The 17432-nt window shown below is 38.2% G+C and overlaps 1 protein-coding gene across 2 annotated transcripts in view; it reads right to left on the bottom strand.

Moving 5' to 3' along the window:
• The window catches only part of SLC12A7 (solute carrier family 12 member 7), a 141800-nt gene that overhangs the window by 79417 nt on the left and 44951 nt on the right, over positions 1 to 17432 (bottom strand). The window contains exon 1 of one of the 2 annotated variants that reach the window (XM_027868862.1): positions 14806 to 14870. The exons of the other annotated variant lie outside the window; for it this stretch is intronic. Within the exon in view, the coding sequence (XP_027724663.1) occupies positions 14806 to 14842 (37 nt within the window). The 5' untranslated portion in view covers positions 14843 to 14870. Of the gene's footprint in view, positions 1 to 14805; positions 14871 to 17432 lie in introns of those variants that run through there. 2 annotated transcript variants of the gene reach the window in all.

Below are 17432 nucleotides of genomic sequence, written 5' to 3'. Positions count from 1 at the left end.
GTGGGTATAAGGATAAGCATATATATACATATACAGGTAATAAATATTCCTAGTTCTTGAACAAAATGGAGTATTCATCAAACTATGTGTTCAAAAGCATCAACTGGATAAATTAAGCTTAATTTAAAAGTTACAGGGGGGTGGCATGGGACAAACTACTGTGACTCAGCTATAGAATATGAAACTGTATTTAAACTCCTTATGCAGGTCATACCCATGCTTGACTTTATGCAAGTGATACAATCTTGTGAAAACTGCTTGGGAGTAAAATGAATTAATTATCTTCACTCTTTAGAATCAAAAAGGGAAAAAAGAAATATACACTCTTAATGTGTTCTTTCTATTTCCACTAAGAGAAACATTATCTGGCAACATTACTACTCGTCACCGTGCTAGGTATTTTGTTTGGGAGGAGGATTTCTTTGATATGCTTACAAAACGTTATTTTTTTTCCCACTTTTGCATATGTTATAGAGAACTTTCTAAATTATATCTTCTCATGAGATTTCAAACATGAAATTCCATCAATATGGGGGGTAGGGGTAGGGAATACAGTAGAACTATTGCCACTCAGTTGTTTTTCTGTTGTGTCTGACTCTTTGTGACCTCATTTGGGGTTTTCGTGGCAGAGATGGCGGAGTGGTTTGCCATTTCCTTCTCTAGTTCATTTTACAGATGAGGAAACTGAGACAAACAAGGTTAAGTGACTTGCCCAGAGTCACATAGCTAATAAGTGATTTGAACTCAGGAAGACGAGTCTCTCTGACGCCAGGCCCTGCACCATATCCACTAAGCCACCTAGCTGCCCTTATGAGTACTACAAGTACATATAAATTGCTATTTGGGACAGTAGAAAAGACTCTGGACCTGAGCAGATTTTGAGTTGAGCTAAGGTAAAAGCTTCTTGGAAGAACTGTCTCAGGTAGAATAGGCTACCTTAGGCAGTTAAGTGAAATCTGGCCTGTGCAAAAAAAAAAAAGAAAAAAGAAAAAAACACGTTCCCCTCTCTTTTTGCCCAGGTTGCCTCTCCAAAATGGGAAGAATGATAGCACCTACCTAAGTTTGCTATGAGGATAAAATGAGATTTATAAGGAAGGCGGAAGGAAGCATTTACACAACACCTTCTATGCGCCACCTGCCATGTTAAGCACTTTAACTTTTTGTTAAAACTTTAACTTGTTTGTTAAAGTTATAGTTACATAGCTTACATGTCTTATTCCATCCCTGACCCCAGCAAAAAGGCTACTATCTTTTGGACATTATTCCTAATGCTTAATAAAATGCTTCCCACAAATTTAAACATCATGGTTTAAAATTTTAAACATTATAAATTAAATTAAAAATTAAAAACATTATGAATTAAATTAAAACAGTAAATGATTTAAAGATTAAGATATGTCCTAACATCTAAGGGGTGCTGAAATAACCTCTCACAAGATAGCTGTGAGACTTAGGACAAATAACTTAATATCTCTGGGCCTCAGTTTCTTCATCTGAAAAATAAGGTAGGCTGGACTAGATAATCTCTAAGGACCCTCTGCAAAGTGAGCATTCTATAGTTTTATAACATGAATGTATTCCTGATATGAATACAATGCTGGAGCAAAGCATGCTGAACATGAAAAAAAAAATCAATCTCTAATTTATTTTTCCAATTAAGATAAATTCCCAATGTGAAAATCTCACAATGGGGACTGACCTGTTGTATATACAATACATTAATACAATTAATTGTGTATGTACCTGCAGAGTAACGGCCTGTTGAGAAGTTCCTAGACAGAACCACCATGCCCAATGTAACTTCTAATAAATACAAAAAGCAACCAAATTTACTACTTCCCAGCAACACAAATGTCTGTGCCCAAAACAGCTTAACTAAGATGAGAGGAAGGGACACTGGTTCTTGCTCCACCTCCTTGCAAAAGGTCTTCTCCTGTCCGCTGCCCACAGTGCCTGAGCACCTCCAATCCTATTTATATGGTACATGCCTTGTGCGTACCTAGTTATATGTATGTTGTCTCCCCCATCATAAGAGGACCTCCTCGAGGGCAGAGAACCTGTGTTTGTTTCTTTGGGGAAATGGAAGGGAATAAGTATTTATGTAGTACTATGCGCTAGGCACTTTGTTAAGCATTTTACAATCATCTTATTTGTTCCCTCACAACTCATGAAGTAGGTGCTATTATTATCCCGATTTTACAGTTGAGGAAACTGAGGCAAACTGGGGTTAAGTGACTTGCCCAGGTTCATACAGTTATTAAGGGTCTGAAGCTGGATTTGAACTCAGATATTCCTGATTCTAGGCCCAGGTGTCTTTTCACTACATGTAGCATCATCAGCACTTAGCGCAGTGCCTGACCCATAACACCCTGTGAGAAAAAGAATCTTTAAAGACCACACTGCTGACTAGAGTCCATCTTAAAAAAGTTGAAAAGTAAAAAGACCAGTCAACAAATTTGGTTGTAAATACTGAGCAGCTAAAATCAAAAGGGAAAAACATACACTGACAAATGTTTCCTGGAGAATAACTGGAGCAGGAATCTACTACGTGGGTCCGTCCCTGTGTAAATGACACTGAGCTACAAAACACACAACAGCCTAATCTGAAGGTTATGTCAACAAAAGTCAAGGGCAAAATACATCGTAAGCCCCCAGAAAATCAGAAGCTGTTGTTCCGGTTGTCCTTATCTGAACTCTGCCCTTCCCCTAGCATAGCGCTCTCTGTACCCAGTAGGTGTTTAATTCATAATTACTGACAAGCATTTATTAAGCGCCTACTGTTTGCCAGGTTTAAAATCAGTTGCATAACATGGGAGACCCTGGCAAAGGAGAGCATGGCATGCCCACATCAAAGAAGACGCTGTGCCCTATGAGAGAAGCAGAACTGCAATGGCTCAAAAGAAATGTGAGATGCACAAATTTAAAGACATCTCCACTCCAAACGTTCGTGGGGACTATACTGTGCCCAACCTGTGGTAGAGCCTTCCAAAGAGCTTGAATCAGTCACAGTCAGACACATTGGACCTTGACTCCGAGTGATGTCATTTGGTCAACAAGCATAACAAATCAACCAACCAACCATTTGCCAGGTGCTCTAGGGGATACAGTGTTCATTACAGATAATGAAGGAGGAAACCCACACAGTAAATCTAAAGAGATTAATATGGTCCAGCTGCTTTGCTTTCTGAGGGCTTAAAAGCTGAAAAAATGCTGTAGAGGTTACCTATTCCAAATGCCTTCCTTTTTTTTTTAAAGACACCTATGGAAAAGTAATCAATACCACTGAATCAAATTTTCAAAGTCCTATAGTTTTCCTTCTTTCAACTCAGGTGGAGAATATTATTCCCATTTTAAGGAAGGAAAAAGCTGGGCAGCTGGGTGGCACAGTAGATAGTGCACCCCAACCCTGGAGTAAGGAGGACCTGAGTTCAAATCTGGCCTCCGACACTTTACACTTACTAGATGTGTGACTTTGGGCGAGTCACTAAAACCCAATTGCAAAAAAAAAAAAAAAAAGAGGAGAAAGTGATACTCAGAAGTTAGTCTCAAAGTTGGATACAGTTCAACTTATACCTTAACAAAAATCCTCACAAGAATATTCCCAACATCTTGTCATTCAGCCTCCCGATGAATTCCAGTAAAGGGCTGGGCCATCACAACGCATCTAGACTTTATGTCTTGCCATTGGACACTGAAGACTCTGGATCAGGGAGTGAGGCTAATGACTTTGCACAGCTCTGCCTCATTTAAATCCAACTCACTTGCAAGTCAAGACACCAATCACGGGGCTGAAATCACTGGTCCTCTAAGAGACAGAAGGATGAACCACAATCCAGTAAAGGGAAACCCACCCTACTGCCTAAGGCAGCCTATTCTACTTTGAGGCAGCTCTTCCAGGAAGTTTTTTTCCCATAAACAAATCTGCTTCTCAGTAATCTTCACCACTTATCTAATAGCTCTGGCCCTCTAGGGCAATGCAGAACAAGTCAATGTAAGAGCAAGTTCTTACTAAGAGAGAGGCACTAGAGATAAAAAGACAAAAATAAAATAATCCTAGTCCTTAAAGAATTCATGGGGGGGGGGGGGGGCGGTGAAATACAAAAGTTTACAGAGAGGAACTAGACCACAGATTCAATGATACAGGAAATACAGGAGATGAGGAAACTATCAATGCACATGGGCACCTTCTTTGGAAAAATATAGTCCTGAAGAGTTGCTTAAAACACTTGAGGTTACTTGACTTGCCCAGCGTCACAAAGTCAGTATGTGTCAGAGGCAAGATAGGTCAGCTCACTATCTGCTTGTGGGAGAGGGTCTAGCAGCTCAAAAGGATCAAGAAAGAATTCCTATAGAAAATGGTGCTTAATGATGCCTTACAGAAAAGGAGAGTTTCTAAAATACGGGGATGAGGAGGGACAGAAAGGGAGAGAGGGCTGGCCAGTGCAGAGGCAGAAAGAAAGATAAGGTCTCAAGCACAAGAAATTCAGGCAACGAGCAAGGTACTGGGAACAGGCTGAAAGACTTTATTTTTTTAATTTAAAATTTTATTCTGAACTTGAGAAATAAAATAAGCATTTCTGTAACAGTAGAATAGAATAATCTTTTTTTAAGATAATTGCACATGGAACTGGAAATCTACTATGTATAACTTGCTTTAATTATTATATATAATATATAAACACCAAAGAGAGGTCCTAATCCAGCCTCAGAAATTTGACACTTACTAGCTGTGTGACCCTGGGCAGGTTACTTAACCCTGATTGCCTCACCAAAAAAAAAATAATAATAATAATTTTCTATGACAATGTAAGGACCTAAACCAAACTCCTTCTCCAGGCTAGTGCTTTTGCTTTATAAATATTGTTATCACTTGCATCATTTATTAAAGTAGGTCCTCTGTTAGGAATTTGATTGATCTAATTTCAGTTACTCTAACATGCCTGAAGATGGCAAAATTGCCAATTTTCACCAATTCAACTGCAAAATTGCCAGATTCAATTGTTTTTAAGACAATTCCCATAACTTATTATGAACTGTGCCCACAGCTAGCTTCAAATTAAAAGCTATAGGCATATGAAAATTCTTATTTGGCATATAGTATTATCTAGTTGACTATGTTTGCAAACACTCCTACCTGAATAAGTTGTATTCAAGGGATTGAAGACATAAGTGAAGCCCACAGATTTTTGTTTCACAAATGTAATTTTTAAAACTCCTATAAATTCTCCTCCTAAACTGGGTCTGGCAAGGTTCCAGGAAAGATAACTTTTAGCTCCAAAATGCTATGGTTTTACTGTCATTAAGAAACTTCTCGTTCTTACTTTAAAGATCCCTCAGCATTATACATCCTCAAAAAGAATTATTTACCACTAACCCTTTGCTGCTGAGACACTGGCAGCAAGGTGCCACAGTGCTGAGCCTGGAATCATCCTGACTTCAAATGGGGCCTCAGACATTTACTAGCTATGTGATCCTGGACAAGTCACTTAACCCTGCTTGTCTCAGTTTCCTCATCTGTAAAACGAGCTGGAGAAGCAAATAGCAAACCACTAATCTCTGCCAAGAGACGACAGAAACAAATGAACAACAAAGCTGAGACACTTCTTATAATCAAAGACAGTAAGTAACTGAAAAGCCTAAATAACAATCAGAGACACTTCTTACAGCCAAAGGCAAGGGTAGATTGAGTATTGAATTCCTAGAATCCACACTCAAGTAAAAATGTATTGACTTCATAGGAATTGATACCTTTTGGCCAACAGCACTAGCAACTCAGAGCAATAGTTCCAATTATATGGAAGCTAAAAAGTTTTAGTTTTCTATCTCCACAAAGAATAAAACAAAGGAGTAGTGTTCAATGCAATAAACATTTAGCACCTATTATGCTCCAGGAACAATAAACACCGAGGACAGAGAAAGAGGCAAAAGAGTCCTCCAGGAGCTTACAACCTAAACGGGGTGACAAGATGCAAACAAATATATTCAAAGCCACCTATATACAGGATAAAGAGGAAATAATGAATAGGGGGAAGGCAAAGGAATTAAGAGGGGAAGGCTTCCTGTAGGAGGGAGTATGAACAAAACAGGTTAGCTGACACTCTGGACTCTGTTTCAAGATAAATCAAAGGAAACAGGAGCCTAAAAGGAAAGACCTACTTAAGGAGAAATCAATGCAGTTTATTCTCCTATTGCTGCCTTCTTCCACTTCTCATCTCCTCACACCAAACAAAATGCTGCTATTACTTTAAACAGATTCCATTTTTCCCCTTTAACCCAAAAAGGATAGTAATTGTTAGAGAAAGCTATTATTTAGTAATAAGGGACACTACACTTGACTGCAAATAAAAGTAATTTTTAAAAGCCATATCTACAATGAGACATAGAAAGAATGAATTATGAAAGTCAAAAAAACCACATGGAAGATCTCATTAAATGAGGCAACATTTTAAAGCATAACTATGTTTTTCTTTTCAATTAGCGTGAGAGGGAAGGGTCATCATACTAGCTCAATTTTTCAAGAAAGGAGAAGAACCAAGGAAAGCTGCACATTTTAATATTTTAACACTGGACTTGACCCTTACAAGTTATCTACCCCAACCTCACCAAAAAATATATCCTTACCTGCTGTGCTTCAGATGGAAGTTCCTGGCCACAGCAAGTACTAACCACTGTTAAGATGCCAATCCATGGCCCGAGCTCTGTAAGACTCCACGTTGAGGGGCAGCTAGATGGCACAGTGGATAGAGTACCAGCCCTGGAGTCATGAGGACCTGAGTTCACATCCAGCCTCAGACACTTGACACTAGCTGAGTGACCCTGGGCAAGTCACTTAACCCCAACTGCCTCACCAAAAAAGAAAAAGGGGGGGGGAGACTCCACTCTGAGCTATGACCCCATACCTGAATCCAAGGATGCATGTCTGAACGACATAAGGGAACCCCACTGTATGCTGGTATGATAGGGTCACAGAGACAATCTTCAGGAATGTTAGAGAAATTTAGTCCAATACCCTCTTTTCGTATGTAAGGAAACTGAATCCCAGAACAGGTAAGTCATTTGCCTATGGTCACACAGCTACTAAGTAATATAGATAGGTCTGAAAGCCAGGTTTCCTGATTCACCTCCTCCATACTGACTGGGAAACTGCCCTAAAAGTAGTACAGCCACTCCTTTGGAAAATTGGTCCATAGCTTTTTGCTACTTATGAAAAAATATTTGTGGTCGGGGTAATTCACAGAGACAAGGAGATACAGCAATGCATCTTCTAAAGTTCCACAGACAACTAAGAAGTGTTATAGAATGTTTGGGGAGAGAAGCAAATGGGCAAATGATAAGATATTTTTTCAAAGAGAAAGAGGGCCACTGACACCTTATTTTTAAAATATAGAAAATAAAACAAGGACCAAGGAATACTGAGATGAAGGACAGCTTTGAAAGCTAGTGACTGAAATTATTAGAGTTAAAATGAAAGGCAAGCAATATGTAAGAGACTTGTAATTTCATTTATGTAGATGGAAATGCCTGCTTTGTTTGGGATTTAAGTTCACAACAAAACAACATCAAAAATAGAATACTTATAAAGTTGACTGCCAACTTTACATTAAGACATGGAATCACTTTATATAATAACTAATCAAAATTAACTCTGGTTATTCAAAAAGTATGATAGAATCTTGTAATGCACTAGAGATCTTATTATAAACTATCTATATAATATTGGATATTATCCAATATAAAACTATCTATATAATATAGACAAAATATCTATATAATATTATAATATAATATCTATATAATTATCTATATAATATCTGATTTTGGAAGGTCACAGACCTCCCCTTCTCTCCTCAAGCCCCCTATGCCACAGTCTTCAGCAAAGCAATTCAGCTCCAACTTTGGAAAAGGATTCTAAGGTTTTGAAAGTACCCTCAGTACAAATTTCAAGACCCCTCTCTATGTTGCTGCCCATCCTTCACCCCCCTCCCACGTTTTGCTCCTCTTCTGAATTAGAGATGGCCCCTTTCCTTGACAAGGTCAAGCCTGCTACTTGTGACCTTACTTCCATCCCTGTCTGGTAGCTCACATCAATCACTCCTTTCTTACTGTTCCCTCTGTCTACTAGCTCCTCACCTACACTACCAACAAACATGCCAAGATCTCCCCAGCCTTAAACTTTCACTTAACTCTTAGTTGTCATCCTTCCCAACACCTAGAAGAAGAAAAAAATCAAACTTACCGCCTCATTTCCTCATTCTCCATTTTTCTGCAGACCCTCGGGGCCACTTGCCATCTGAACTCAAACCTCTACTAAAACTGTTAACAATTACCTCAAAAGATTAAGTTTCAAGCACAATCTTCTTCTGTTCTACTGTATTACAGGAAGTGTTTGTTTTATTTGATGTTTGTTCAGACCAGAGAATAATAGTCAAAATAATAGTAATAACATTAATAAACAATGATCTCTTAAATGTTAAATTCAGTGGTCTTTCTTAGTCCTCATCCTCCTTGACCTCTCTGCAGTTGCTGATGTTTTTAAACTTCTCCTGGACACTCTCCTAGGTTTTAATTAGGTGACCCTCTCTTGATTCTTCTAGTTGAGGAAACTGAGGCAAACAGAGGTTAAATGATTTGCCCAGGATCTGAGGCCATACACACACTCACACACGTGAGCGCTTCTTTCAACATTTTGGTGTATATAGAGCCTTTTTTTTTTTTTAAACTAATGACCTCAACGGGGTACATCTCTAATAGTAGAATCTCTGGGTCAGTGGGTAGGACATGGCCATGTTAGCTGTTCTATATACATAATTCCAAACTGCTTTCCAGAATGGTTACATTAATTCACAGTTCCAACAGAAATGCATTACTACACCCATCTTTCCCCAACTCTCCTTCAATGCTGACTACTCTCAGATCATTTCTAATTTCACTTCAAAACTTGATCAAGAAAAGCATTCTACTCATGTTTATTTCACATTTGGTAATTAGGGTCAATTTTTCTTTCAACTAATTGAAGCAAGAAGGGGTAAGATTATATAAAAAAGAAGGGAGAAATATTCCTCCTGAGAAACAAGAAAGAAGAAACTCTCTTCCAGCTAAGGAAGAGCTAGAAGAGAAAAGCATGTGCCAGGCCCTTGTGCTAAGCACTTTATGACTATTATCTCATGAGATCCTCACAACAACCCTGGGAGGTGGATGCTATTATTATTTACTGATGAGGAAACTGAAGCAAACAGGCGTTAGGTGACCTGTGCCCGGGGTCTTAACATCTAGTGAGTGTTTGAAGACGGATTTGAACTCGGATCTTCCTGGCTCTAGCCCTGGCACTCTATTCACTGCATGATTTAGCTGCCCCAGAAGCAAAGGTATTGAAGGAAACAGCATAGTAAAATAATAAAACCACCAGAGTAGTAATCCAGAGGCCACCACTAATCCCAGTTTGGTTTCTATGCATTAAGTGAGCTCAGGTGAGTCACTGAAATTGTCTAAACATCAATTTCCTCAACAATAAAAATAAAAGGAGGACTACAGCTAATTCTATGATTAAAGATGAATGTTCTATATATGGGGAAAAGAAGAATGTCTCAGTTAGTTCGAGTTAGGACAACTGACAAAAGAAAGCAGGGAACACAGATGCAAAGAATAATACATTAGGAAACTGGGGCTGGGGTCCTACACAATTTTAGTAGCTGTGTATTTTCACCTAAGTTTCACCTAAGCTTCAAATTCACCATCTGTAAAACGAGGATGAGTGCAACCTTGGAGTTGTGAGGAAAGTTTCTAATCTACACATGCTGACAACATTAACAGCATTTTTGCAAACAGGAAGAGATGTTGGCTACCCCATGATTGTCAGCAGGGGGCAGCAATAAGGCTAGCTGAGCTGCTCTCTGGCACAGTCCTGGGCTAGGGGAAAACTAGTACAATGTGCAACCTCAATGAGCAAGTCAAATGTTCCTGGATAGTGCCAGTAGCTAGATTTCTTATTTATAGTGGATTAGAGCACCAGATACTAACTACATATGAAAGCTTGGCTAAGTCATTTCTCTGGGATTCTACATTTTCTCATATATAAAATAAGGGACTGGACTAAATCCTCATTTTCTCTCTCCACACACTTCTTTCCTTCCCTCTCCCCTCCCCTCTTGCCCTCCTTCAAAAACAATACTCCTGTTTAAAATGTGTATAAATATAGTCAAGCAAAACAGATTCCCAAATTGACCATTTCCAGAAAAGAATATCTCAATCTATAGTCTGAGTTCAGCCTCTGTCTTGGCTGTCCTATGGCTTTTTTCAGATAAATAGCTATCTTACATCATGTACTAAAGAAGTTGATTTCTTCCATTTTAAGTACTCAATTTATTGGGCTAACCTAGAAGAGATCCCATCCAAATCAGCTTGCTGATATTTTTGGATCTTTACCCTCCTAACCAATGTTAGCTATCCTTCCTTACTTTGATATCTATAAATTTGGTGTGTATGGGGGCAGGTAGGTAGAGAAGTGGATAGAGCTCTAGCCTTGGAGTCAGGAGGACTTGAGTTCAAATCTGACCTCAGACACTTGACAACTTACTAAGTGTGCGACCCTGGGCAAGTCAATTGCCTCACCAAAAAAAAGAAAAAAAGTATGCCATCTGTGCCTTTATATAGATAGCTGAAGTCCATTAAAGACTTTGTCAAATGCTTTGCTAAAATCTAGCTAAATTAAATATGCCCTGATCTATCAGTCTAGTAATCCTACAAAAAAAGAAAAAATGAGGTTAATTTGATGTAATCATGTTTGCTTTTTATGATCACTGCTTCCTTTTCTAGATATTCTTTTAACATCCCTTTGATAACGTTCCAGTATTTTGCCAACAAAATCAAGTCTGCTGGCCTTTGCAGAATCTACTTTCTTTGACAATGGGAGCAATATTTGACCTTGTCCAGAAAAAAAAATCACTCTTAGTTCTCAACAACTGCCACTTTCATTACCTTAGTTTATGGGCTTATCTGGGCCGGTTGACCTCAGACTCCTCTAGCAGCTTGCTCTCTTACACTTTCCCTGCTTAGCTTCCCTTTCATTTAACCTCTGAGCCATTTCTATTGCATCCTTTCTAGTCCAAAGGTCCTTGTTCACCAAGAACACAGAAACAGAATAAGAACTGAGCAGCTCTACCTTCCCTTCCCCTTTTGGTTAGCTCCATCCCATTCGTCCTCTACTGATTTCCTCTCTCCTCTTTGTCCATTCTCCCACCACTACAGCAAACTGACTTACAACTTAGTTGATCAACTACGAGGAGTTGCTTAAAATTTGAAGATAATTGATTTTTCTTTGTTCAGATACTAAAAGGGCCTCAGAGACATTCTATATTTGATTTAGGGAAAATTTTGCTAATAATTAGACATACCTAAAAATAGAATGAGTTTTTCCTCCACTAGACGTCTGCTTGACCATCACTTCTTGACTATGTTATGGAAGAGATTTTTGTCTCAGTGTGGATTTGGACTAAATGATTTCTGAGTCTTCTTAACTCTGACTCTAGGAACATTAGTAGCTGTATAAACTACTGTGTATAAAAACAGTACACAATTTATACTTCTAACAAGCAAACATTTTAAGTTTCATAGAAATCTTACTTCATAAAAATATAAAAAGCTCAGTGTTGTATATTTCCCAGTGAGCCAAAAAGTAAGAATTTCATGGTCTTATAATATTAATGTACTGATATTTTACTCAAAATAAGTTAGGGGGGAAATCCCAATTGAATACCCTGAAGAATAAGATGACTGGGGTAAGAGAGTACTAGAAGCAGAAAGTCACTTAATACACATTATCTACATCTCCAAATAAGTCCGTATCAGAGAAGTCCGTGTGGGCAGGGCACTGAATTTAAAGGAAAACCCCAACACCACCACCACTCTACCTATATGAACTTGATTCAAGTCACAGCCTGTTTTACAAGTGAACTTTCTCATCTGTTAAATCAAGAGAATGAAGTAGATGATCTCTGAGATCCCTTCTACCATTAAACACTAAAGAATAAATTAATTTTGTAAGCCAAAGCTAATTTATCCTATGCATTCAAAGTTAATGTTACTAATGTTAAGTGACCAATTCTTCCAGTCATGGGGTAGCACTAGGAGTCTGCTAATAACACATTACAGTGAGACAAACCCACTGGTTCAGTTTTTGTGACTGAGCAAGTTATTTTACTTTTCAAGTTCTTTTCAGCTCCAACACCCCAAAATCCTAAAACTGTGGCATCAAGGCCTTCAGAGATTTAAGTTCCATCTAGAATGAATTCCACCTCCCAAACTTGTGTTTTTCTGGCTGAATATGGTTAACAGCAGCACAGGGTCCATAAGTATTCCTCATGTCCCCAGCTGTTATATTCTCCTTGGTTTCCAAAAACAACCAAAGATTGAGAGTTGGAAGAATCTCTGCCTAGTCCAATCTACTCGTTTTATAGATGAGGACATTATGTCCCAAGGAGGTTAAATGATTTGCCCAATTCAAAGGTAGAAAGTATCAAAGACAGAATTTGAACCCCAAGTCTCCTCCGGACTCAAAATTCAGCTATCCTTCAACTGTACCATACTGCACCAATGTAGAAGTTAGACCTAAGGAAAAGGCGGCAATCAAGATAATATACACTTTGGACCTTTCTTCTAAGAAAGTACAAGTTAGGCCTTAGTATACTTTGTACCTTTCTTCTCAGAAAGTGGCTCAAAGCGTAGTTCAACATTATTACCTCATCATCATTACACTTCACATCTACATAAGTACTGATTCTTTTTTCACAGCAGCCTTGGGAAGGAGGTAGCACAATTATATGGGAAATGTATGGGTAAAGGTTTAACAATTGGCTCTCCAAAACCAAATGTACCCATGACAAACTTAAGCTTAATCTGAATTATAAATATTTTCTCCTTCACTTTCTTTGTTGTTGCTGTTCAGTGGTGTCTGACTCTTTGTGACCCCCATGGACCATAGCATGTCAATACTTTCCATGTGGTTTTCTCAGCAAAGATACTGGAGTGGTTTGCTGTTTCCTTCTCCAATAGATTAAGGCAAAAGGCAGTTAAATGATTTTCCCAGGGTCACAAAACTAGTAAGTCTCACAGCCCACATCTTCCTGACTCTAGGACTAGCACTCCATCCATTGAGCCAACTAGCTGCCTCTTACTCAAACAAGTTGAGTGACTTGCCCAAGGTCAACCAATTTTGAACTCGGGTCTTCCAGACTCCAGACTCTATCCACTGTTCCACCTATCACTTTCTTTACTCTACAACATTAACAAAACAATAATCAGGCCCTGATTTGTTGTGTTTGCTCATTTCCAAGTACCGTTCTCCTAAGTCATCAGCTCCAGCATTCAGAATTATAATATCCTCAAGTTAGAAATGAAAAGAAAAAAAAAAAATCAGACTCCAAAGAGGGTGGTGCTCCCTGATACCCAGAAAGGATTAAACCCAGTATCAGTGGAGGGAGATTCAAACCAATACAGACACTGATCTGGACACCAAATCCAACACTATTTCTCTTACACCATGCTATCTCTACCTCCTAACAAGCTGCCCCAGACCCTTAAATAGAATGAGATTCAAGTACATATTTCACATAAACTGATTTCATCCAGGGAAGATACACATATATCAAAGTTTAGCCATTTATGGCAATTCACTTTCTTATAATTACCTCTGGCTTTTTATCTCTCATGTGGTAAGACCTTGATATCTAAAATAAAACCAAATCCCTGTAATCTCTCCATGTGAGCTATTTCAGCATCTTCTTGCTACATCATTATCAAAAACTAAACCAAATACAACATGCTGAGGTACCAAGAGAGAGATTCTCATGGCCTTTCATTAAATTATGACTTCAGGGAAAAGCAATGGACATGGAGTTTAGAGTTGTTTTGGTTTTTTTTGGGGGGGGGAGGAGTAGACTAGACCTGTAGTTTGGTACAGGGGACCCCAGGGAAGAAATGGCCTCTACCAATGCAGATCTACACCTGGTGTGCAATTTTAAGGTCTTAGGGAGTTATCTTTTTGTAGGTAGAGATTTAGAAGACAAGAAGCAATGGGCATTTATATTTTTTTTTAACTCTTTAGCAACTCAGCTGAAAAAAGAGTTTAAGGCCATTCAACAATTAGCTTGATTGTCCTGCTAAAAGGGAGAAATTTTTAAAATTACAATGGGAAAGCCAATCAAATTTATTTATTACAGACCTTGCTCTAACATCGGTATGATACTAGATAAAATAAAGCAAACTCAGTTGATGGTTTCAGGATAGCATACAAACCCATAGGAGCTACAGGATTTTTGAAGATAAGTATTAAGAAATCTATAACAATGTGGAGAAATGTTGTTTCCTGAGCTGTACTACCATTTTGGGTTAACTGTTAAGATATTAGGTTAAAGTTTTTTTTTAACCTAATTGTAATTAATACAATGAAATCAGAAGAAAAAATTCAATAAATGGGGTTTTTTTGGGGGGGGGGCACTTCCATATACGAAAGCAGGAGTAAGCTGTCTCCAAATCCTTTTACATAAGTAAAGATTCTAACAGCAATTACTAAGCCTTAGCCTCTGCAATACTGGAGAAAAAAAAAAGCAGTAAATGCTCATTTTACGCTAAATTAAGGGAAAAGAAAGCAGCTACCTGTTTAAGTTGTTTAATTCATCAAGTTTTTAAAAACAAAAATTAGTATATTAATGTATACAACAACTATCCACAGAAGGGAAAAAGAGGAGCTTGTCCTAAGTTAGAGGAAAAAAAAGACAATTTAAGGGAACACCCCCCCCAATCACAACTCACCTGGAATTGCCTCTCCTTCATAATCACGTTCACTCATAACAGTAAGATCAAAAAGCTTAAAAAAGAAAAAGAAAAGGACAGGAGAATGGAAATCCTGACACTTCTTCAGTGATCAAGAGTCCACACAGCAAGGACGGTGAGGGAGAGAGAGCGCTGCCCCTGCTCACTTGTCTGCACGTCCTCAAATACTCTTAGGAAGAGTGAATTGTGGCAGATAATCCCAAGGCAAGTCCATCAAAGGTTCAGGCAGTTTATAAACCAGACACAAGGCACAGAAACCCAATCAGCACTGCCCCCAAAGCAGCAGCAGCAGCAGCAGTAGCAGCAGCAGCAGTAATATACTCCAATACACTCCAAGAGAATTAAGTAGAAGGATAATCATCAGTGATAGATAAGGGGAGGGCCTAAATAACTAAGATCAGGTGTCTTCAAATACCAACACTTACAACAGAGGCTTCCCAGGGTAACTGCTGGTACATTCTATACTGCCCCTCCAAGCAAGCCTTTGTGCCCAAGAAAAAGCATGGAGCCAGCAGGCTACCGCATTAGGGGAAAGGCACAATAGGGAAATTAATCTGGTCTAATGGCTACATTTATCTGCAAAATGCTTCATGGTGACTCTTGTGGGTCAGGTTTTTTAATCCTAGGTATAAGTAAAAGTGCACAGGATTAAACAGAATACTTTGTATCATTCCTCTCCTCTTCCCCATCCCTTCCCCCCGACCCAAGACTAACAAATTACAGTTATTTTCCTCCTTAAGCTATATGGCACTCAAAAATCTCACTTCTGCAGGAACAGTCACTCTTGGGTTGTTCTTCTGACATCCACAATGAGCAACCACCAAAGTATGCCTTATGTTAACACTTAACAAAATTCATCTCTTACCCTCAATCACAGGATTACTGAAATACCCAGAATTGAGCAATCATCATGTGATTGTTACTTTATTCCCTCAGAGAAGGATTTGATTCCTCCTACATTTCAATTTCAGATGAGATTTTTAAACTCAGTCTACTCAGCTACCTTTATATAAACTGCATGAACATAAAGGCCAAACACCTGGCTCTCCTACTGACTATGTGTGTCTTTGGAAAAATAACCCTAATTTCTCTGGTCCTCAGTGCACTGTAAATAATGATCTCTAAGCTACTAATTGTTGTACTCTAACCAGTACAACAATTCTACAATTAACCAGAACACAACCTTCAACAATGATCATAAGACGGCTTTAGCAGCAACAAAGGTAGTTCTTCAACATTCATTTAAGAGATCTCTTAAATGCTACAATCCAAACACTGCCCTAGGCACTTACTGGCTGTGTGATCCTAGACAAGTTAATCAATCTCCCCCAGCCTCGGCTTCCTCATTAGTAAAATGAACGTAATAATAACACCTATCTCACAGGGTAGTTGTGGAGATCAAATGAAATAACATATGTAAAGTGCTTTTGCTCTACACTGTTAAGTGCTTAGTAAACTTTTCTTGGGCTGGAGACCAAGCTTTCCCCTGGCCATCCAGATGGTAAATGGAAGAGTACATATACACCCAAAAATGGAGTAAGTAGAAGATAGAGCATCCCTGGCTTCCTCCATATCCCACCTTCCACCGGAAGCCTTTTCCCACCCCCCTTATGATCTGTAGAATATTTCCAGTTTACCCTGCACTTGTCTCTATAGGTGTTTGCACACTGTCTCCAGCTTTAGACAGTAAGCTCCTTGAGGGCAGGGATGGTTTTTTGCCTTTCTTTCAAATCCTAGCACTTAGGACCACGCCTACCACATAGTAGCACTTAATAAATATCTACTGATTGACTGACTAGCTGTAGTTTATCAGGAAAACCAAAATTTTCAGAGCTTGGACTCTACTGCTATTAGATATATAATACATAAAACTATTAACATATATAGAACATATGTGTATATATAGTATGTGCAAAGCATACATGTGTATGCAATATAAAACATATATTTAATGTGATGTATGTAATAATATATATCAAATATCATATTTGCATTGCATAAGTACATATTGCTATTAGTATACATACAGATTACTACATAGTCTTACTACTGTATTAGTATCAGGAAAAAAACAGTTTCTAGCCCTTGAACTCTACCATCAAAAATATAAACTATCATTATATACAGAACATACATGTATACATATAGTACATGCATAAGTATGCATATGTATCACACATAACATATAATATACACCTTATGGATGTGATGCAATACATATTACTACATAGTTCTATTACTGTATTAATGTAACACTTTCTGGAGATTGAACTCTACTACTATCAGAAAAAATGCTATCTATACACACTATTCACTATATACAGTCCCTACTATACATATATCATAAACATACATAATACACAATACACACATACATGTGTGCATATATAAATAGGTAATGCAAATATGATGCATATTCAATATGCGTATGTACATGTTGTTATATTAGTACAGATACATATTACTACATATTCATATTACTATATTAGTATCAGGGAAACCAACTAAAATGTCCAGAGCTTGAACTCTGTGTATACATGGTATTATATTAAGTCACATGTATATTACTACATATACATACTGTATCAGTATATATACACACATTA

This window comes from Vombatus ursinus, unplaced genomic scaffold, assembly GCF_900497805.2.
Source record: "Vombatus ursinus unplaced genomic scaffold, bare-nosed wombat genome assembly UNPS02014791.1, whole genome shotgun sequence".
Classification (NCBI taxonomy): domain Eukaryota; kingdom Metazoa; phylum Chordata; class Mammalia; order Diprotodontia; family Vombatidae; genus Vombatus; species Vombatus ursinus.
The sequence above is the reverse complement of the archived record's forward strand: the minus strand, read 5'-3'. Positions and strand labels throughout refer to the sequence as shown.